Source organism: Martes martes (assembly GCF_963455335.1).
Source record: "Martes martes genome assembly, chromosome: 10".
NCBI classification, from domain to species: domain Eukaryota; kingdom Metazoa; phylum Chordata; class Mammalia; order Carnivora; family Mustelidae; genus Martes; species Martes martes.
Window position 1 is genome coordinate 46,565,709 of NC_137898.1, and position 22,717 is coordinate 46,588,425.

Below are 22,717 nucleotides of genomic sequence, written 5' to 3' on the forward strand. Positions count from 1 at the left end.
TATACTGTCCTTTTTTTTTTTCTACTTTAAAATAAAATCTTCACTTCTACCTTACAGTAAACTCCTGGGTGTTATATCCTTACATGATTCTTCTTCATAGCCTTCATAGCTCCTGGTGGAAAGTCTTAGTAATGTCCGCTGAAAAAAGAACTTGCAGATATTAAAGCTAATTCTACATGGTGCTTATTTTTACAACAAAACAATAAGTGACATATAATGATAGATACTGGTGTTTACTAATGTGTATGTAGGCATTTTTCCCCTTAAGAAAAATATCTCCCCATATATTTGGAAAAATTCATACCCATCATCATTTTTGTCTGCTTTAAACCGTTACCATTTATGCAGTGAAGATCTCACAGAACTTTATCTAAAAACGGAAACAGATGGGACGCCTGGGTGGCTCAGTTGGTTGGGCGGCTGCCTTCGGCTCAGGTCATGATCCCGGCATCCTGGGATCGAGTCCCGCATCGGGCTCCTTGCTCGGTGGGGAGCCTGCTTCTCCCTCTGCCTCTGCCTGCCTCTCTGTCTGCCTGTGGTCACTCTCTCTGACAAATAGATAAATAAAATCTTTAAAAAAAATAAAAAAATAAAATAAAATAAAATAAAAAATAAAAACGGAAACAGCAGTAAAGCGCCCCAGTGCTGACTGGAGTGAGAAACACGGTTGGCGGAGCCACTTCTTCGCAGGCCATTTCTCTTCCCTCTATTCTCTCCTCTTTGTCTCCCTCTCACCATCCCTGAGGTGGGGCTGCACGGCTCACAACAGGCTCAGTGGTGAACTATTACAGCTAGGGGGTAAGGACATTTGTTTCAAGTCCTAGGGCCGTACCTCAAACTCCAAAGTAACAAACTGGAACAAAAAATTTGGGGGGGGGGGCGCCTGGGTGGCTCAGTCATTAAGCATCTGCCTTCGGCTCGGGTCATAATCCCAGGGTCCTGGGATCGAGCCCTGCATCAGGCTCCTTGCTCCTCAGGGAAACTGCTTCTCCCTCTGCCACTCCCCCCGCTTGTGTTCTTTCTCCTGCTGTGTCTCTCTGTCAAATAGTAAATGAAATCTTAAAAAAAAATTTTTAGGGAACAAAGTTACGGTTGCAGTAGCTGACAAATTCTTCATTTGTACATGAAAGGTCCTTAACCTTGAAGACTGAAACTTCAAAAGATAAGGAATCCCAATAAACCCTTTTATTCAATTTTTAAATCATCATTTTTATCTTTTCTTTCTTGTCCTACTACTGGCAATTGCTGAAAGAATGCCCCCCCCATATAATCCCTTATATACAAGGCTTTTTTACTTAATATGGGTTGCAAGAAAACTTTTGGGATAATAAAAAAAAGTGACCTAACCTTATTAGCCCTACGCACTGAGTTTAGAGTAATTTGGCATAAACTATGAAGTAATATGAAGTTGAAAATTTTAACTATTAGTAACAACGACTAACCTACTGAGACCTTGCCAGGTAACAGATGCTGTTACAGGAACATTACAGGTTATTAACTCATTTAATTCTCTAACAACATCTTACGTCAGTGAGATAAATGCTATTATTGCCCCTAGTCTACACAGTTTGTTAAATAACACGTCCAATATCCTGTGAGTGGCAGAGATGCCATTTAAACTCAAAGCGGTCTGGCTTCGACACTGTGAGACACAACTTACTGTCAATGAGAATACCAAATACTGGGACTCATCTCCACTGACAGTTCTTCTCCTTCACTCGGGGGTAACATGGAACTGTTATGAAAAATGACAGTAACAGTAAATACAGAAACAGTTAACCACTGTGAACTCACAAATGCACTATGAGAAACACAAAACAGAAATGTCTTAGCCTTGTTCTTAGGGAGTCTACCTCTCAGGGAGCAAGCACACTCATGAGAAAGCAACAAGTATTCCTTGATCAAGCCAAGCTTTTTGTCATTTCTCACAAACCAGCTCCTGATACCACTAACCTTTCACACAGTCAGACCCAAAATATCTTCAGACTTCTCTTTTTTTTTTTCCTTAATTTTATTTATTTGAGAGAGAGAGCACAAGTGAGGGTGGAGGGGCAGAGGGAGAGGGAGAAGCAGGATCCTCGCAGAGCAGGACTCTGGGATTACGACCTGAGCAGAAGGCAGATGTCTTAAGACAGACACTTAACTGAGCCACCCAGGCACAATCAGACTTCTTCCTTCATCTGAAAATAGCCATATCTCCCTGCTCGCACTGATCTGATAGTCTCACTTTCCCAACCGCACCTTCTAATGTAAATGCTATTATTTTCAAGTTGGCTAGCCCTAGCTTCTCTTCCTGTCGCAAAACTGGTACGCTTAGTGATGTTTTTATAACATCACAGTTGCTTAGTTTTACCTAGTATCTATTATTAACATTTCTTCTTGATTTGTTCTTCTTTCTCCCTGAACTATATGTATTTTTGGTGAGAAAAATTCCCAATTTTTGCTAGTCTGAAATTATTTTAATTTGTTCTCTTTGCAGAAAGAAAAAAAGTTTTACGGGACACTGATTTCTAGTTTGACCACTGCTTTCCCGTCACACATGAAGGATGACAATCTACCGCTTTCTGGCTCCCACTGTTGCTATTAGTAAGCCACCGTTCAATGTAACTGTCATTCACTTTTTGTAGTTAAGTTTCTCTTTTCTGACTTCTTTTAGTACTTCTCTTTTTTGTGTGTTCCAAATTTTGCAATGATACACCTGGCATGGATTTTTATTTACTTTGCTTAAGATTCAGAGGGCTTTCTAGGTATCAGTTGGTATTTTTCATCAGAGCTATAAAACTATTTTACAGCCATTAGCTCCTCAAATACTGCCTGTTCTCCATTTCTTATCTCCTTTTAGAGCGTCAATTAAATCCATGTTAAGCCATTTCTCCCCATTCTCCAAGTTTTCTATTTCTCTTAATTTCCATCTCTTTTTTTCTCTGCAAAACATTATGGATAGTTTCTACAGATCTACCTTCTGGTTCACAAATTCTGTCCTTCAACTGCTAATTAATATGTGCATCAGGTTTTTAATTTGCGGTTATTTTTTATCTTTAAAAGTTCTAATTTTCAAATGTGTATGACTGTTCTTTTGATCCTCTGTTCCCCAATCATTTTCCCAATCTTATATTTTATTTCTTTAAACATATTAATATTTTCTATATCTGGCATATGATAGTTCTGACCTCTAAAGACTGAGTGTGATTTTTTTTGCCATATACTTTTTTCCTGTAGGATCTTACTCATTGTGCCTTGTTTCCTTGAAGGTTTTATGGATCCCTGATGATGCACTGCTCAATTTCCTTACAATTTGATCTGTGACAATTATTTGATATCTTAATATGAATTTCCTTCCTTGGTACCACTTGACATTTTTCACTTGCATTTTCTCAGTCTACATATAGAGCATTAATTTATATAAAGAAACTAAATGAGTACTTTATAATTCTAATTATAATTCTGGAAAAGGCAAAAGTACGGAAAGAGTAAAAAGATTAGTGGTTTCCAGGGGTGGAACTGGGGGAAGGAATACATATGGAAGAGCATAGAGGATTTTTTAGGGCAGCGAAAATACTTTTTATTTTCCATAATGATGCATACATGTCATTATCCTTTTGTCAAAACCTACAGATTATACAACACCAAGAGTGAAACATAATGGAAACTATGTACTTTGAGTGATTATTAAGTTTCAAGGTAAGTAGGCCCTCAGTTGTAACTAATATAATCTCGTGGGAGATGCTAATAATGGAAAAGACCTACCAGTATGGGAGCAGAGTGCATATGGAAAATTTCTTTACCTTCGCCTCAATTTTGCAGCTAACTTTATTTTTTTTAATATTTTATTTATTTATTTGAAAGAGAGCAAGCAAGAGAGGGAGCAAGAGCAGCGGGGAAGGGCAGAGGGAGAGAGAGAAGCAGACTCCCTGTCGGGATCATTACCCAAGGGGAAGGCAGCTGCTTAACCAACTGAGCCATCCAGGCACCCCTGCAGTAAACTTTGAACTCCTCTAAAAAAGATTAAGGCTACAAAATAATAAAACCTTAATTAAGCCTTAGTTTTAAAATGTTTTCACTCAATGAGGACCATAAAGATTAAACACACACACTGTTAGAATAAGGAAATTCAGAAAAGCAGCAGAATACAAAACCAACACAATAAATCAGCTGTATTTCTATACACTCACAATGAACGATTCACAAATGAAATTAAGAAACCATTCCAGGGGCATCTGTGTGGTTCAGGCTCTTAGGTGTGTGCCTTCAGCTCAGGTCATGATCCCGGGACTCTGGGATTGAGCCTGCTTCTGCCTGTGGCTTCCCCGATGGTGCATGCACTCTCTCTCTATCAAACAAATAAAATCTTTAGAAAAAAAATTCCATTTAAAATAGCATCAAAAGGAATACTTGGGAAAAAAGTTAACCAAAGAGGAAACAGATGCATACACTGAAAACTATAAAACAATGCTAAAAAAGATAAAAAGACAAATAAGTAGAAAAACAAATAAATAGACATCCCAAGTTAATGGAAGGCAAGATGTAATACTGTTAATGTGTCAATACTATCCAAACCTCGGGTGCCTTGATAGCTCAGCTGTTGGGCATCTGCTCTCAGCTCAGGGGTCGTGATCCCAGGGTCCTGGGATGGAGCTTCCTGTCTGGCTCCCTGCTGCGCAGGAAGCCTGCTGCTCCCGCTCCCGCTCCCCCTTGCTTATGTTCCCTCTCTCACTGTCTCTCTCTATCAAATAAATGAATGGAATCTTTAAAAAATATATATATATACATATATATACTATTCAAAGCCATCTATGAATTCAAAGCAATTCCTATGAAAATTCCAACAGTGATTATGCTAAGTGAAATAAATGAGTCGCAAAAAGGTAAATTCTGTACAATTCCACTCATATGAGTTACCTGAAGTAGTAAAACTCGTAGAAACAAAGTGGAATAGCAGTTATCAGGGTTATGGGGATAAGGGGAATGGAGAGTTATTTAATGGGTACAGAGTTTGTTTAGGAGGGCAAAAAAGGGGCGCCTGGATGGCTCAGTCGTTATGCATCTGCCTTAGGCTCAGGTCATGAGTCCAGGGTCCTGCGATCAAGCCCCACATCGGGCTCTCTGCTCATTGGGAAGAAGAAAAAGGAAGCTTCCAAATTCATTTCTGCAAGGCCAGCATTACCCTGACACCAAAACCAGACACAAAAACAAAACAAAACAACAACAAAAGCTATAGGTCAATAACCCTGGTGAACATAGATACTAAAATTTACCACAACAAAATATAACAAACTACATTCACCAATACATTAAAAGGATCATTAGCCATGATCGAGTGGGATTTATTTAGCTGAAACAAAGTGGCTCAATATCCACAAATCAATGATTTAGTCCAGCAAAGCAGAGATGGTTCAATATCCACAAATCAATCAATGTCATACACCATATTAACAAGATGAAGGATAAAAATCAAATGATCATCTGAACAGATACAAAAAAAAGCATCTGACAAAATTCAACATCCATTCATAATAAAAACGCTCAATGATGTCAGTTTAGAGAGAATACATAAAAAAGGTCACATACGAAAAACCCACAAATATTAGACTCAGCAGTGGAAAAGTACTTTCCCTTTAAGACAAGAATGCCCACTGTAGTCACTTGCCCACTCTAGTCACTTTATTTTTTTAAGATTTTATTTATTTGTTTGTTTGTTTGTTTGTTTGTTTATTTGACACAGAGAGAGAGAGAGAGACAGCGAGAGAGGGAATACAAGCAGGGGCAGAGGGAGAGGCAGGCTTCCCGCTGAGCAGGGAGCCAGATTCGGGGCTTGATCCCAGGACCCCGGAATCATGACCTGAACCAAAGGAAGCTGCCTAATGACCTAGCCACCCCGGCGCCCCCAACTCTAGTCACTTTTATTCAACACAGTATGGGAAGTCCTAGTCACAGCAATTAGATAATTAATTAATTAATTAGTTAATTAATAGCATCCAAATTCATAAGGAAAAAGTAAAACTGTCGCTATTTGCAGATGACATGATACTAAACATAGAAAACCCTAAAGACTCCACCAAAACACTGTTAGAATAAATTAATTCAATAAAGCTGCTGGATACAAACTTAATATAGAGAAATCTATAATGTTTCCATACAATAATGAAGTAGCAGAAAGAGAAAACAATTTCATTTACAATTGCGCCAAAAAGAATACAATACCTCGGAATAAACTTAATTGAAAAACCAAAAAATCAGTACTCTGAAAACTATAAAACACTGATGAAAGAAATTAAGGATGAAACAAACAAATGGAAAGATACACCGTGTTCATGGACTGGAAGACTGAAAATTGTTAAAACATCCTGCCCAAAGCAATCTACAGATTCAATGCACTCCCTACCAAAATATCAATAACATTTTTCACAGAACTAGAACAAATAATCCTAAAATGTGTATGGTACCACAAAAGACCCCAAATAGCCAAAGCAATCTTGAAAAAGAAAAACAAAGCTTTAGGCATCACAATCCCAAACTTCAAGATATACTACAATGATGTAATAATCAAAACAGTATGGAACTAGCACAAAAAGAGGCACCCAGATCAATGGAACAACAGAACAGAGTCCAGAAATAAATCCACACTTACAATGGTCACTTAACCTACAACACAGGAGGCAAAAGAGTCTCTTCACTAAATGTTGCTGAGAAAACTGGACAGCCACGTGCAAAGGAATGAAACTGGACCATTTTCTTATACCACATACAAAAATAAACTCAAAATGGATTAAAGACCTAAAAATGGATTGAAGACCTGAAACCATAAAACTCCTAGAAGAAAATATAGCCAATAATCTCTTTGACACCAGCCTCAGCAACATTTTTCTAGGTATGTCCCCTCAAGCAAGGGAAACAAAAGTAAGAACAAACTATTGAGACTACCCCAAAATAATAAGCTTTTGTACAGCAAAGGAAAAAATCAACAAAACTGAAAGGCAACCTACAGAATGGGAGAAGATATTTGCAAATGATATATCTGGTAAGGGGTTAATATTCAAAATATATAAATAATTTTTTTAAAGATTTTTTTGTATTTATTTGATAGACAGAGACACAGAGAGAGAGGGAACACAAGCAGGGGGAGAGGGAGAGGGAGAAGCAGGCTTCCCGCCAAGCAGGGAGCCCTATGTGGGCCTTGATCCCAGGACTCTGGGATCATGACCTGAGCCAAAAGCAAGCACTAAACAACTGAGACACCCAGCCGCCCATATAAAGAATTTATAAAATTCAACACCAAAAACGTAAATCATCTGATTTAAAAATAAGCCAGTGACTCGAATAGACATTTTTCCAAGGAAGACATACAGATGGCCAAAAGACGTGAAAAGATAATTGGCATTTCTAATTATCGGAGAAATGCGAATCAAAACGACAAGGAGAGAGCACCTAACACCTGTCAGAATGGCTAGTATCAAAAAAGACAAGAGGGGTGCCTGGGTGGCTCAATTAAACATCTGCCTTCGGCTCAGGTCCTAGGATCCAGCCCCATGTCGGGCTTTCTGGTCAGCAGAGAGCCTGCTTGTCCCTCTCCCTCTGCCTCTGCCTGCCACTCTGCCTGCTTGTGCTCTCTATGTCAAATAAGTAAAATCTTAAAAAAAAAAAAAAAAAAAGACAAGAAATAACCAGTGTTGGTAAAAATGTGGAGGAAAAGGAACCCTCATACACTGCTGATTGGAATATAAATTGGTACAGCCGCTGTGGAAAACACTATGGAGGAGGTTCCTCAACAAGTTAAAAATAGAAACACCATAAGACCCAGTAATTCTACCACTGGGCATTTACCCAAAGCAAACAAACAAACAAACAAACAACCCACTAATCTGGAAAGATATTAGGAAAAAAAAGATATATGCACCCCTATGTTTGCTGCACTATTTACAATAGCTATGATATGGAAGCACCTATCAACAGATGAACAGATAAAGAAAACATGGTGCATGTATAAGGTGGAATTATTACCCAGCCATAAAAAAGGATGACAACATGGTTGGACCCAGAAGGTATTATACTAAGTGAAGTAAGTTCAAGAAAGACAAATACCATATAATTTCACTTACATGTGTAATCCAAAGGACAGATGAACAAACAAAAAAAAAAAAAAAGAAGAAGAAGAAGAAGAAACTAACCCATAAATACAGAGAACTACTGGTTTCCAGAGGAGAGGGGGTAATGGGATAGGCAAAATAGGTGAAAGGGACTATGGTCAGTAGTATTATAATAGTGTTATACAGTGACAAATGAGAGCTACACTTTTGGTGAGCACTGGTAAGACAGCTATCCAATCACTGAAACTAGTGTTAACAATGTGTGTCAACTGTACTTCAATTAAAAAAAAAAAAAAGAAAGAAAAAAAAATGGAGGGAGGGGGTGGTACCTGGCTGGTTCAGTTGGTAAAACATGCAACTACTGATCTCAAGGTCGTGAGTTCAAGCCCCACATTGGGCATAGAGCTTACATTAAAAAAAGAAAAAAAAATTATATGAGGGCCCTCTTGTTATACATTACTATACTTTATTCCTCAACTCCCTTGTGCCAAGGTCAAGATAAGCATCCCATATCCATGGCCATATTTATTTCTCATTTACCCTTTCACTAGGGGAGTGGCACTTGGGAGTCTCAGCTTTTATACAGAGGTTTCTTATTAGATTCTTGGCTTTGGACAAACTCTAGATTTTAATCTCTTGAACCTAGCCATATCTAACAGAAGCAAATGTTCAAAGTCACTAAGGATGGTCAGAAATCGTCCAGTGAAAACTGGTATTAGTATCTGCTTCCCTCTCAGAATTCCTACTAAAGGAAAGCAGAAAATGCTATCCCCAAATACACTGACATACTGATTACTATGAATTAAAGATACTTGAATAGCACAGGAAATATAGTCAATAATACTATAATAACTTTGTATGGTGATAGATAACTACCCTCATCATAGTGAGCATTTCATAGTGTACATAATTGTCAAACCATTATGTTACTTACCTGAAACTAATATAATACAGTATATCAACTATAAATACTTCAATAAAAAATAAAAATTTAAAAATAAATAAAAATAAAGGTACTTGAGAAACAGCTGGTGCAAGGAGGACATTCTAACCCTCTCTTGTGTTCCCCCACCCCCAAAAGCAGTAGATAAATCTCCAACATGAAAGGTACCTCTCCCTGTGCCAGGAGGGGAGAATGCACCCTTATCACCAGAGATAGGGAAATTAGAGCCACGAAGACTGTATAAACAAATCTTGTTACTTCTTTACCAACTTACTGCCCCAAGCCCAACTCCCTTTGTTGTCAATTCTTCATCAATTTATTGTTTCTTCATCTAAAAGGTATAGAAGAGTCCTGCTTTGGTCACTTCTTTGAGTTTCATGTTTGCATGAAGCTCCAATATACACAAAATTGTTTTTCTCCTGTTAATCTGTTTTATGTCAATTTAATTATTAGACCAGCCAAAGAACCTAGAAGGACGGATATGTTTCCTACCCTACAGTACCTTTACTTCTTTTGGGAGATCTGTGATTTTCTTACTCAGTGATTCCTTTCCAAAGTATCCTATACGATGTTTAAAACTGTAGTTATTTCAGTTGGGAGAGTTCTAAGAGGTCTGTTTATAATGGAAATGGCCCTCAGCATATTACGGTATTTTCTATGTACGAGCTAAGCGATTTGGGACTAGTTAATTCACCTTTCTGCTTTAGTACCCAGCTGCAAAACAGGATCCCAATACCAACTTCACAGGGTTGTTAAAACTAGTACTCTAGCAAGCATTTGGTAATTCTATCTTCTGGTAATTCCTCTTTTCTGATCCTGGGTTACACTGGGGTTTTTTGTTGTTTTTAAGATTTTATTTATTTATTTGACAGGCAGAGATCTCAAGTAGGTGGAGAGGCAGGCAGAGAGAGAGGGGGAAGCAGGCTCCCCACTAAGCAGAGAGCCAGACGTGGGGCTCAATCCCAAGACCCTGGGATCATGACCTGAGCTGAAGGCAGAGGCTTTAACCCACTGAGCCACCCAGGTGCCTCGGGTTACACTGCTTTATTGCCTATTTTTACCACTGATATTGACATTTCTTTTTTTTTTTTTTTTAATTTTTTTTTAAATTTTTTTTTTTTTTAATTTATTTATTTGTTAGAGAGAGAGCGAGCGAGCACAGGCAGACAGAGTGGTAGGCAGAGGCAGAGGGAGAAGCAGGCTCCCTGCGGAGCAAGGAGCCCGATGTGGGACTCGATCCCATGACGCTGGGATCATGACCTGAGCCGAAGGCAGCTGCTTAACCAACTGAGCCACCCAGGCGTCCCTGATATTGACATTTCTGATAGAGAACTTACGCATCTTTTTTAGTGATCAGCACTGATCGGTGACTGAAAGTGTACAGTTTGCCTGATTTGGCTGACTATGTTTTCTGTGAATAGTTTTCAATTTCTTAGTTGACAAGAAGTATTTACCTCCATATGTATTTAGAATAAAGTAGAAATTATGCTGGAACAAACTTTAAGAAATTGTTTTTAAAGTCAGAGAAGTGAAAAAAATTTTTTAAAGATTTTATTTATTTGACACAGAGAGAGAGAGAGAGGGAGAGACCACAGGAGCAGGGGGAACAGCTGACAGAAGGAGCAGGAGGCAAAGGGAGAGGCAGGCTCCCCGCTGAGCAAGGAGTCAGATGCAGGACTCGATTCCAGAATCTTGGGATCATGACCTGAGCTGAAGGCAGACGATAAGTGACTGAACCACCCAAGGTGTTCCAGAAGTGACATTTTTAAAATTCATTTTTGACTTGTTTCATACCAAGATGAAACTTTCTCTGAAGATTAAAGGTCAATTGTTAATTACTTTTAGCAGGCTTTCTGACACTCCACTTAGAAAGGGTTAGTTAGTTGTTCCTTCTGTAATGTTCCCACTGAACCTTGTTTATACCTCTGCTGTATCACTTACCACATGAACTGTAATTATTTATTTATACTTTCTCTCTCCATTAGAGTTTGATCTCCTTGCAATACAGATCCTGGCTTGTCATCTTAGTATCTCCAGGGCCTGGCACATATAAAAGGCAATTTGCAAATATATGCTATCTCTGATCAAATTAGTTTTTCATTACTTTCCTACATTAACTCCTTAAACATTTGCAATGTGCTTTCTCTCATGTATCCTTTTTGCTGTTCCTTTGAAAAGTAATTCTATCGAATCTGAAAAGTTTTATTCTCCATCTGTGCACTCATGAACATAAGCAAATTGCAAACTATGATGGGGAAACTGACAAATCCACCAGTAAAGTGAAATTTTTAATATTCTCTCCAGCTACTGATGGGTCAAGAAGATAAAGTCAGTAAGGGCACAGAAAAATGCGGGAAGAACATTTTATGTTTGTCTACCAGACAACTCAGAAACATTGTACCTAAAAATTGAAAAAGATGTATTATTTTCAAGCACACAGAACATTCATGAAAACTGATCATTTGTTAGGCCACAATCTTAGGCCACAATCTTTGCCCACAAGGCAATTAAATCAGAAAACAATAAAATAACTAGAAAGCCTACATGATTAGAAATTTTTTTAAAGTCTTTTTTTTTTTAAGATTTTATTTATTTATTTGACAGAGAGAGATCACAAGTAGGCAGAGAGGCAGGCAGAGAGAGAGAGGGAGAAGCAGGCTCCCCGCTGAGCAGAGAGCCTGATGTGAGGCTCGATCCCAGGACAGAGATCATGACCTAAGCCGAAGGCAGAGGCTTAACCCACTGAGCCACCCAGGCACCCTAGAAATTTTTATTATTTCCAAACAACTTGTTAGTCAAAGGGAAATTAAAATGAAAATCAGGGCACCTGGGTGACTCAGTTGGTTAAGCAACTGCCTTCGGCTCAAGTCATGATCCCGGAGTGCCAGAATCAAGTCCCGCATCGGGCTCCCAGCTCCACAGGGAGTCTGCTTCTCCCTCTGATCTTCTCTCTCATGCTCTCTGTCTCTCTCTGAAATAAATAAATAAAATCTTTAAAAAAAATAAAATAAAAATCAGAAAATGCTTAGGGCTGAACCATAGCAATAGTACACATCAAAACCTGTGAGATTCAACTAAAGCAATATTTACAGAAAAATGTGTAATTTGCAATGCAGACACTAAAAAAGGTAAAAATTGATGAGCTTGGCATCCCAGTTACAGATTTAGAAAAAGAACAAAAAGGGGTACCTGAGCGGTTAAGCATCCAACTCTTGATTTTGGCTCAGGTCATGATCTCAGTGTTAGGGGATCAAGCCCTGCTCCAAGCTCCTCGCTCAGTGGGGAGTCTGCTTGAGATTTTCTCTCTCCCCCTCCCTCTGCCCCTCCCTGCCACTTGTATGGTGCATTCAAGACACTCGCGCATGCTCTCTCTCTAAAATAAATAAATAAATCTTAAAAAAAAAAACTCAAAGAAAATAATAATAAAAGCTGATATAAATAAAATAGAAAATAAGTACCAATCCAAAGAGCTGATTTTTTAAAAAGAATAAAAAGCAAATAAACTTCTAGCAAGGCTGACTTAGAAACAAAGAAAAAAGAGACAAATGATACCAGAAATGAAAAAGAGGAAATAAATCCAAATGCTGAACAGACTAGACAGATAATAAAAAGATATTATGAACCAAGAAAATTTGAAAAGTTACATTAATATGGACATTGGGGAGGGTATGTGCTATGGTGAGTGCTGTTAAGTGTGTAAACCTGGCGATTCACAGACCTGTACCCCTAGGGCTAATAATACATTATATGTTTATAAAAAATTTTTTTAAATTATAAAAATAAAAAATAAAATAGAGAAGCATCCCCCCCAAAAAAGAAAAGCTACATTAAATAAATTCCTAGAAAAATACAACTTAAAAGTTTTAATCAAAAACAAATTCTTCTCTAAACTGTTCAAAAGATTTAATTCAATGCTGATCAAAATCCCAACAGGATTTTCTGTGAAACTTGACAAACTTACTCTAATATTTATACTGAAAAGCAAAGTCCAAAAAAAACAAAACAAAACAAACAAACAAAAAAAAAACACTGAACATACTCTTGAAGAGTAACTATCCAAGGGAATTTACCATATATTGTCTTACTATAAAGCTATTATAATTAAGACAATGTAGTATCAACACAGGGTGCATAAATGAACCAATGAAACCTAACAGAGGGGCTCATGGGTGGCATCTTTGGCTCAGGTCAAGATCCCAGGGTCCCAGAATTAAGGCCCGCATGCCATCTGGCTTCCTGCTCTGGGAGGAGCCTGCTTCTCCCTCTCCCTCTGTTTCTCCCTCTCCCTGTGCCTCCCCCTCCCACTGCTTCTGCTTGCTCTTTCTGTCAAATAAATAAATAAATCCATCTTTTAAAAAAAGAAACCTAATAGAGAGCACAGATAGATTCATACATATACACTGAATCTTGATATATGCAGAGGTAGCGCTGCTGATAAAGAATAAATTTTTCAATAAACTGTTGACATACATGAATATCCACTGGATAAAAAATGAGACTGGATCTCTATATCACATCACACATATAAATTAATTCTAGGTGGGTGAAAACATTTGAAAGGCAAAACTTTAAAACTTTAAAAAGACAATACAGAAGTTTATTTTGGGATTTCCAGTAGGGAAGGGTTTTATAAACAAGATACAAAGAGTCTTACCATTAGAGGAAAAGACTGGCAAATCTGACAGCATTAAAATTAAGAACTTCAGTTATCAAAAGACACCATAAAAACTGAAATATTGGCAACTCAAATAATCAATAAAGGATTAATGTCCAGAATATATAAAGAACTCATGACTTTTTTTTAAAAGATTTTGTTTATGTATTTGACAGAGAGAGTCAGCGAGAGAGGAAACACAAGCAGGGGGAGTGGGAAAGGGAGAAGCAGGCTTCCCGCCAAGCAGGGAGCCCAAGTAGGGCTTGATCCCAGGACTCTGGGATCCTGACCTGAGCCAAAGTCAGATGCTTAACTGACTGAGCCCCCCAGGCACCCCAAGAACTCACGATTTATTGAAGAAAAAAATGAAATGAAATGAAAAAATGAACCACCCAACTTTTAAAAGAGCATAAGATATAAACAGGTAATCCCTGAATAAGAAATGCAGTCCATAAACATAAAAAATACTCGGTCTTATTCATAATTAGTTAACTACAAATCAAAATCACAAAGAAACACCACTTCATACTCACCAGACTAACTAAAATTAAAGTCAGTAACTAGGAACCATGGGTGTGATGGCATTCTCACTCACTGCTAGCCAAAGTAGAAACGGTATAACCACTGTGAGAAACAATTCAGCTTGCCAGAGTGTCTTAGTTTTCTACTGCCACTTATATGGGCTGAATTGTGTTCCCCCTGAAAAGATGTTGAAATCCTAACCTCAGTACCTCAGAAGGTGATTTTATTTGGAAATTAGGTCTTCATAGAAGTAATTAAGTTAAAATGAGGTCATTAGCGTGGGCCCTAATCCTATATGACCAGGGCCCTTACAAAAAGGGGAAATTGGGACACAAAGACAGGCTCCGAAGGAAAACTAGATGAAGAGACACAGAGAAAGTGCCGTGGGAAGGTGAAGGCAAAGACAGGGGAGATGTATCTACAATCCCAAAAATACCTAAGATTGCCAGCAAACCACCAGAAGCTGGGAGACAGGCATGGAACAGCTTCTCCCTCAAAGCCCTTGCGAAGGAACCAACCGTGCCTGGTGACACCAACCGTGCCTGGTGACACCTGATCCCGGACTTCCAGGCTCCAGGACAAGGACAATGGATCTCTGTGGCATAAGCCACCAGTCTGTGGTACTTTGTTACCACTACATGTAAACTGTTACAGCAGTTAATGCAAATGCACACATTCCTTTAATAGATAATGAGAAACTCAGTTGTATAAAACAACACAAATTTATTATCTTACAGTCCTATGGGTCAGGCTGGTTTGACTGAGCTAAATGCAAGGTATTGGCAAGGCTTCATTACTTTCTGGGAGCTCTAGGGAAAAATCCCTTTCCCTGTCTTTTCCAGCTTTGAAACAGTGCCTGCTTTCCTTGGCTCCAGGCCACCTTCTCCCATTTCAAAGCCAGAGGTGGACTGAGTCTCTCTCACACTGTATTATTCTAACCGTAATGCCAACTGTCACATCTCTTTCTGTGATCTCTTCTGTCTCCCTCTTCCACTTTTTAAGGGCCCTTGCAATTACACTGGATCCACCCAGATAATCCTGGTTGATCTCCCCATCTCAAGGCCCTTAACTTAATCTCATCTGCAAAGTCCCCTCTGCCATGTAAAGCAACAAATTCATAAATTCCAGGGACTAGAACAAGGACATCTTTGTAGTGCCATTATTCTGCCTAGTAAAGCTGAACACAAACATACCTTACAAGTCAACAATTCTACTTCCAGATACACGCATGCACCAGGAGACATTTACAAGAATTTTCACAGCAGCATTATACATCACAGCAAAAAAACTGAAAACCACAGAAGGGTCCATGAACAGTGGAATGGATAAATAAATTTTACTATGGCCATAAAATGAAACACTATATAGCACTGAAAATTAACTACAACTATAATCAACATGGATCAATCACAGAAAACATCAGAAAAAAAAAGGTTATGGAAGAATTCATACAGCGTGATTCTATTTACTTAAAGTTTAGATGTAGGCAACAGTAACACCACATTATTTACTTAGGAAACATTCATGAGGATTATAATTATAAAGACAAGCAAGGGAATTAATAGGAAAAAAAATTCAGGACAGATGTGTTGCCTCCAGCACAGGGAGAAGGAGATGCAAAATAGGTTACAAAGGGCAAAGAAAATGAGTGGTGAGTACATGACTTTAGTTTTTTCTTCTTTAAACTGTATAAAAATATACATATGTGTAGTCTTTCATGTATGGCATTTCTCATTTACAAATTTAAACATTAACTAAATAAATGTAAAATATAATGAATTCAAGTTGTATGAGATCTAAGGAAGAAGTAGTCAAACAATGTACTCTCATTGATAGAAGAGGGATAAAGATCTTTAAAAAGATACCTGCCAGGTAGCAATAGTGCAGGGAAAGTTCAAGGTTGTAAAAGAAAAAGCAGGAAATACATTCCTCCACCCCAACTTCTAGGAACGAGCTTCTAACAATCACTTAAAAGGGGATTAACTTGTATATGATAAGGTGAACAATGTCATAAACTGTCAGAAATGACTCAGAACTCTGCTCTTCTCAAGTTTTGCTTGGCTAACACAGTTGTCCAGTTTGTTTTGTTCAGATTGAATGCCCTTAGGCAAAGTAGGCAATCGTCATCAGTTCACTTCCATGCTTCCTCCCCTCCCCTCCTTCCTCAATATGTTAACAGAAATGTGTTATGGAGCTGGCCTCTAAAGACACTGGAGTTTCAGCTGCGTCCCGACGAGTCACCCTGAAACAACCACATCAGGTACCAAGGAGGTCTTCAAGCTCATTATGAACCAGGTGATCAAGAGTCTCTCCAAACTTCTCTCCTTTCTCTCTCCCGTCACTCTCCACCCCCCTACCTCTTTTTACCAAGGATATCTTTTATCACATAATTGGAGATAACTGGCAAAACTGAAGACGGCCTTGGAAAACTACGACTGCAGGCGCATATATGCTTTTTACGGAAAATATAGGAGACTAGGAGCCAAGATCTGGGCTCTAATCCCCGTATCCCAATATTTCACAGCATAACCTAGACACGGATTTATCTCTCTGGGGTTGAATTACTCTCCTTTATATAAAATGACCTTTCAATTAAATTGCAAATCTCTTCCATAGCTATATAAATATATTTATGTTGAAATAAACTGGAAATTTTCAGTGAGTGTAGCTTGTTCTTGCTTTGGATGGGTTATGGGAAAGTGGGAGAATGTGCTAGGGAAATAGGCTGACATGGTAACTGAATGGGAAAAAGGAAAGAGACTAAAATGGGCCTCCCTCTGAGGAGGATAGAAAGTCAGAGGGCAATGAAAAAAAAACTTTATATGGTTTTATTCCTGGTTGACTCTATTTCCCTTTCACTTGGTATGGGAAAATATAAACTATGGAGATGTTATCATTTTATTCGATATAATGAAAATATTCTTTCCCACATCATCACTACTTCACGTGATTTGTTACCTTTTTTTTTCCACCTTTTATTTTTAAATATGGCCAACTTTGCTATAACGGAGCTTTGCCCTCAGCTTAGACATTGATTTGGGTAAAGATTCTTAATCTTAAATAAGATTTTCTTAAAGGAGATTTCTCCTTTCTTAAAGGAGATTTCAGGGGCGTCTGGGTGGCTCAGTGGGTTGAGTCCCTGCCTTCAGCTCAGGTCACGGTCTCTGAATCCTGGGATCAGGCTGCATTGGGCTCTCTGCTCACCGGAGAGCTTGCTGCACCCCCGCGCACTGCCTGCTTGTGATCTCTCTCTCTCTATGCTAAATAAATAAATAAAATCTTAAAAATAAAGAAAAGGAAATTTTAACCAGTGTGAATGGTAAAAGAGGAAAAAAATCTACACATCAATAACAATAAGCAGTCCTCAAACAACCAGAACCAAAGATGGATGTGAGGAAGGGGTGTTCCATAAATCCCAGATGGCTTTTTTAAAAACAAAACAAGCAAAAGGCTAAAAGCAGGTTATAAAGGACTTTGCAAGCAAGGGTCAAGAGCATGAACTTTATCCTGTGAACGAACAATGAAAAGCCTAAGAGATTTTTAAGAGTGAGTGATTTCATTAAATCTGTGTTTTTGAAAAATAACGTGGATGGCAGAGTACAGACAATATTTACAAAATAGAGCATAAAATAATTAAATACGTTGATACATTTATATGAAAACACGAACATGAAATGAGAATAAAACACTCACTCATTAAAACCATAAAATAAATATCACAAACAGTAAAGTATTATTAAAGAAATTCACAGTGGGGTTTGCCTTGCAAATTCCTTAAGGGGGTAAATAATCACTTAAACTTTAAAATCTTTTTTAAAAGCCTTCATACTACATGTGTACCTTTTTTCAAATAAAATTAATACTTTAAATGATATTTATGGGCTTTAAGGCCACAGAATTTTTAAATATTTACTCAACCTTTTAGGAAGCACTTAGCATTTTAGGTATAGAAAAATTTCTCAGCACACTAACTTACGCCTTTCAAAACCTCATACTTACCAAGTCTATCACACACCAAAGAATCTGGCTGAAAAACTGAAAACTACACTGTAGAATACACAAGTAAAATGGCATAGACATTTACTTTGTTAAATTCTGGTCAATGCTTCTATGCAGACAACTGATTTTTTTCTTTTAGCTTCCTATTAGTTTCAGCTGACTGCTGGCATATGTACTACAAATTTAGTGCTTCTTTCCATGAACCCACGAGCAATAACTAGATTTAAACTTTAAATCTCTAAATGCTTTGCGAATTAAAAAAACCCTTCGCTAAGAACTGAGACAGACACAGCATTTACATCAAATGCTACCAATGTAATTATGAAAAATAAAGTATCTTACAAACATGTCGATTTTTCATCATCATACCTAACATCCCAAAACTTAAACATTACTCTAAATCTGCTCTGACACAATTAAAAACATTTTTATTAATATGACTTTTCAATTGTTTTTTCAAAGATGTTCATAAAAACATTTAAGTTCTTAAGGAAATGAAAGTATCTTTATTTTGTTATCAATCCATAAATGAATCCATATACACTTCTTAGACGTTCCCTATTCTTTTCCAATTAAAAAATATGGCTTAGCAGTATCCTCAACTTCAAGAACTACTATTTGTGATGTTTTAGTTACATTTTTGTTTATAACTTACTAGAAGAAATGGATTCTAGAATTGAAAGTTATTACAGAATTAATGTACTGGGATCCCCTAACTTGACAGGATCCTGAGACTCAGAAAAATTCACTCACTGACTCTTCCAAGATTACACAGCAGAGCCCAGACTTTACCCTTGACCCCTCTGCCAGTGAATTCAGGACATTTCCCCCTGTTCAAGTGCTACCCAAAATCTTTTTTGTCTTCCTTCACTTTCTGAAACAAAAGGGTAGCTTCATAATTGTCATATAAAAGTTCAGCACTTTGAAAATCAGAAAATCTCTTTATCTTTTACTTCCATAAAAGTACTAATTTCCCCTTAATTTCTTTAGCATAAACAACATGCAAACAAAACCACAGACCCACTGCCAAACTTCAGGAATTTAGTGTTAGTAAAAATATGATTATTACAACTTTTGCTAATAAAATAAGTTGTTTTGCTAAGTTAAAAATATCTAGTAATTTCTAGTAATGCCAAAATAGTATTATTTTATGACACTACATGTTAAATAACCACTTTTAAACCCCCTTGGACTAATACCATATATTTAAGACCCCAAAAATGTTCCTATTCACTGTGAAATGTAAGTTTCCTGAAATAAGAAAATACAACCTTTTTAAAAGTGAAATTGTATTTTCCTCTAATACAAACAGTAAGTGAAGCAACTTGGCAGTAACAACAACACTGTACCTAGCTGAAGGTTGAAAAGGGTTGCTGTTATGGAAAGGGCATCAGACTAGGATTAAGAAGACCAGGAATTTTCGATTTACAAGACAACAGCCATAATCCACTATGCCAATAGATTACAATTAAAATACATTAAAATGCAATACTGTTAAGTACAGGAAACTTGTCTTCAAATGTGATGACATTGCTAAAAGACCTTTCCGTTGTTAAAAAATACAACCTATAAAAAAAAAAAAAAAACCAACCTATTCACATAGAGTCAAACCAAATGCCATTCCAATCTATGAAAAGGGCTGGTATTACTCTGCTCTGCAGTAAATCTTCTCACAAGTTTTTCTCCTGACACACATTTTCTAAGCATTGTCTAGTATCACTAGCTGTAAACTAAGAAAATAAAAGGCATAACATATTTTGAACAATTCTTAATAGCATTTGGCCAAATTACAGACCACAAAGTGGTCTCTGAGAAAACTTTTTAAGAAGCAAAGTGTGGTTTCATTGGAACACTACACATCAGTATTAAACATAAAATCAGTGTAGTAGCTTGAAAATTACTAAGAAAAGAGAGCATCAGATGTAGCAAGAACAAGAAACTTTTGTTTCAAATACACTGGGTTCCAGTGTAAAACCTATCACCAAACAAAAAGTCTGAAAACCAATGGTACAGACTCCTACTCTCCTACAAAAAGCCTCTATACACATCCTTTTAGTTGCTTAAAAAACAGCATTGAAAACTGAAAGATCTAGGTTCAAATCCCTGCTCTGCCACTTACTGGATGTGTGAGGCTGGGTATCTCTAAGCCTCAATTTACTCATTTCTAATTTGAGGTCGTCATCTACCATACAGGGTTTCTGTGAGCAACTGGGACAATATATGTAGTGTTTTGCACCTAGCATATGCTCAATGAATAACAACTGTATTTGCTGATTTCTTGGTGATGCAGAACAGTAAGTCTCTAAGCCACATAAAGTGAAATTCTTCCCTGAGGATGATTTCAATTCCTTTAAAAAACAAAAACCTGTAAACCTACAGAAAAAAAAAAAAATGGAAATGCTTTTGGCATCTTTACAGACATTACCAAGTTTAAAGGTTAAACTGTTACAACATTCTCCTAATTATGCAACAAATACACACGACCATGAGTTAGTCTGTAAAAGATTACAATGGCCTACACTACTGAAATGGGAGAAGGGGAGAACCCTTAAAAATTATTTCCAACAATCTTTCCATCTACTCTAAGCCTCCGTTCCAAAGCTCATCGCAGTTCATTATATGATCTCTAATTCTTCCTCTCGATTATCAAGAATGAAACCGCTCTGATTAAAGTTTATACATACGCACGTATTCAATCTAATGCCTGTATGTTATCACTGGGGAGACACCACCATTATAACAGCACAAATAGCATCAAAAAGACCTACATTAGTGTATGCCAAAGTGGCAGTCGTCGATCTATTAAACCGCAAATAACCCACTTCATTCCTGAGAACTCATCTATCGCATGAACAAAGTCTTTTAAAAAGTGCAATATAATCAGTCTACTCTTTCATTTCTACTCCAAGATAAAAGGTACCTCTGCGTGTTTAAAAAGCCTCCTGTAATTTTGGAATTCTTTCCAAAACAAAACTTCCCCCCCACCCCCCAGCCTGGAAGTGAACACGCTTTCAAGTTCGCTAATTCAAGTTGGGAATTGAAGCGATAAAACCGCACTCACTTCCTCACCAAGCCGTGCTTTCTGGTAACATACCTGTTCTCGGGAAATGCAAGGCAACGAAGGTCTCCTGAACATCTTGCAACTGCCGGAGTAACCGGCCGAAGTTTCTCCGAACGACACGCAGCTGGACCTCCTGCGGGGTCTGATCACAGGCACTTTGTCCTCGGAGGCACTGGCCAAGCGAGGATGATGCGGGGCTTCCCTGATCTGAAAGAAGTGATCCAAGCCCAGGGCTAGCAGGCAGCCGGCGTCCCCGACCAGGCAGGAGAGCAGCGGCCTGAGGGCTGCGGGCAGCGACCCGAGGCCGGTGAAGGAGACCCACCAGACGAAGCCGGAGAAGAGCAGCACCAGGATGCCGGGCCGGAGCCTCGCCGGGTGCGCGAGCGTCAGCAAGCCCACGCAGCTCAGCACCGAGAACAACCTGCCCGCCACCGCCTGGGGCGTGTGCGGGGCCGCGCCTGGGGCCCCCGCGTCTCCGGGCCCCCAAGCCCAAGCCCACGCCTGCCACACCAAGAAGTCCCCCAGGTAACAGCAGACTGGCAGCGCCAACAGCCACCAGGAGCCGCCGCCGCTCCGGCCCGGCCCGGGGCCCCGCTTGCTCCGGGTCAGGAAGCAGGTGAGGAAGAAGAAGGCACAGGCGATGCTGAACAGGGGGCTGAGGCTGTGCGAGCACACGCTCAGCAGAGTCCGCAGCCGGGCGGCCCCGGCAGACCAGCTCCCGGGCCCCGAGCCGAGCAGCAGGGCGAGGACAAAGGCGGCCAGAGCGCCCAGCGAGAGGCGCGCCCGGGCGGAGGGGGAGCCGCGGCGCGGCTGCTGGGGGGAGGCCGGCGGCGGCAGCAGCAGGTCCACGTTGCAGAAGCGGCAGAGGTGGAAGAAGAAGCCGCGCGGAGGGTCCTGCCGCAGGGGGCTCACGCAGCTCTTCACGTAGCCGTTCCTCAGACTCTCGGGGGGCGAGCCGGCCCCCTCGGGCGGCTGCGGGCACCGCATGGCTTTAGCGTCTCGCTCGTCCCTCCTCATGGCCCGGACCCGGCTGGCCGCGGGGCTCCACACGCCCCGCTCGCACCGCGGCGGCTGCTCGCGCTCCCTCAGGCTCTGCCCGCGCGCTCGGGGCACCCCCCGGCTCGGCTGCGCGTCAGGGCTGCGCCCGCTGCCGCGGCCCGGGGTCCCCGCCGCGCGGGCGGAGGAGCGGCGGGGTCCGCGACATGCCGGCGGAGGAGAGGGGCGGAAGGGACTGCTCTCGGGACCGTCCGCGGCCGCCCCCTCGCTGTCCCTCGGGCACCACTCGGGACGGGAGACTCGGCGTCGCCTCCCAGCTCCCGCGGGCTGCAACAGTTACCTCCCGGCCCCAGGCTGGTCCGTTGGGCGCGCGAGCGGCGGCGGGCGGGCGGGCGCTCCTCCCCCCGTGCCTGCCCCGGCCGGGCGCGCGCCCCGCCCGCCGCTCGCTCGCTCGCGCG

At 39.8% G+C, this 22,717-nt stretch overlaps 1 protein-coding gene across 2 annotated transcripts in view; it reads right to left on the reverse strand.

The window, feature by feature from the left end:
* PDE3B (phosphodiesterase 3B) overlaps window positions 1-22,417 on the reverse strand; it is a 180,297-nt gene extending 157,880 nt beyond the window's left edge. For both annotated transcript variants that reach the window (XM_080817439.1, XM_080817438.1), the window contains exon 1: window positions 21,297-22,417. In XM_080817439.1, coding sequence (XP_080673565.1) covers window positions 21,297-22,280 — 984 coding nt within the window. In that variant the 5' untranslated portion in view covers window positions 22,281-22,417. The remainder of the gene's footprint in view (window positions 1-21,296) is intronic.
* Between the last annotated feature and the right edge of the window lie 300 nt (window positions 22,418-22,717).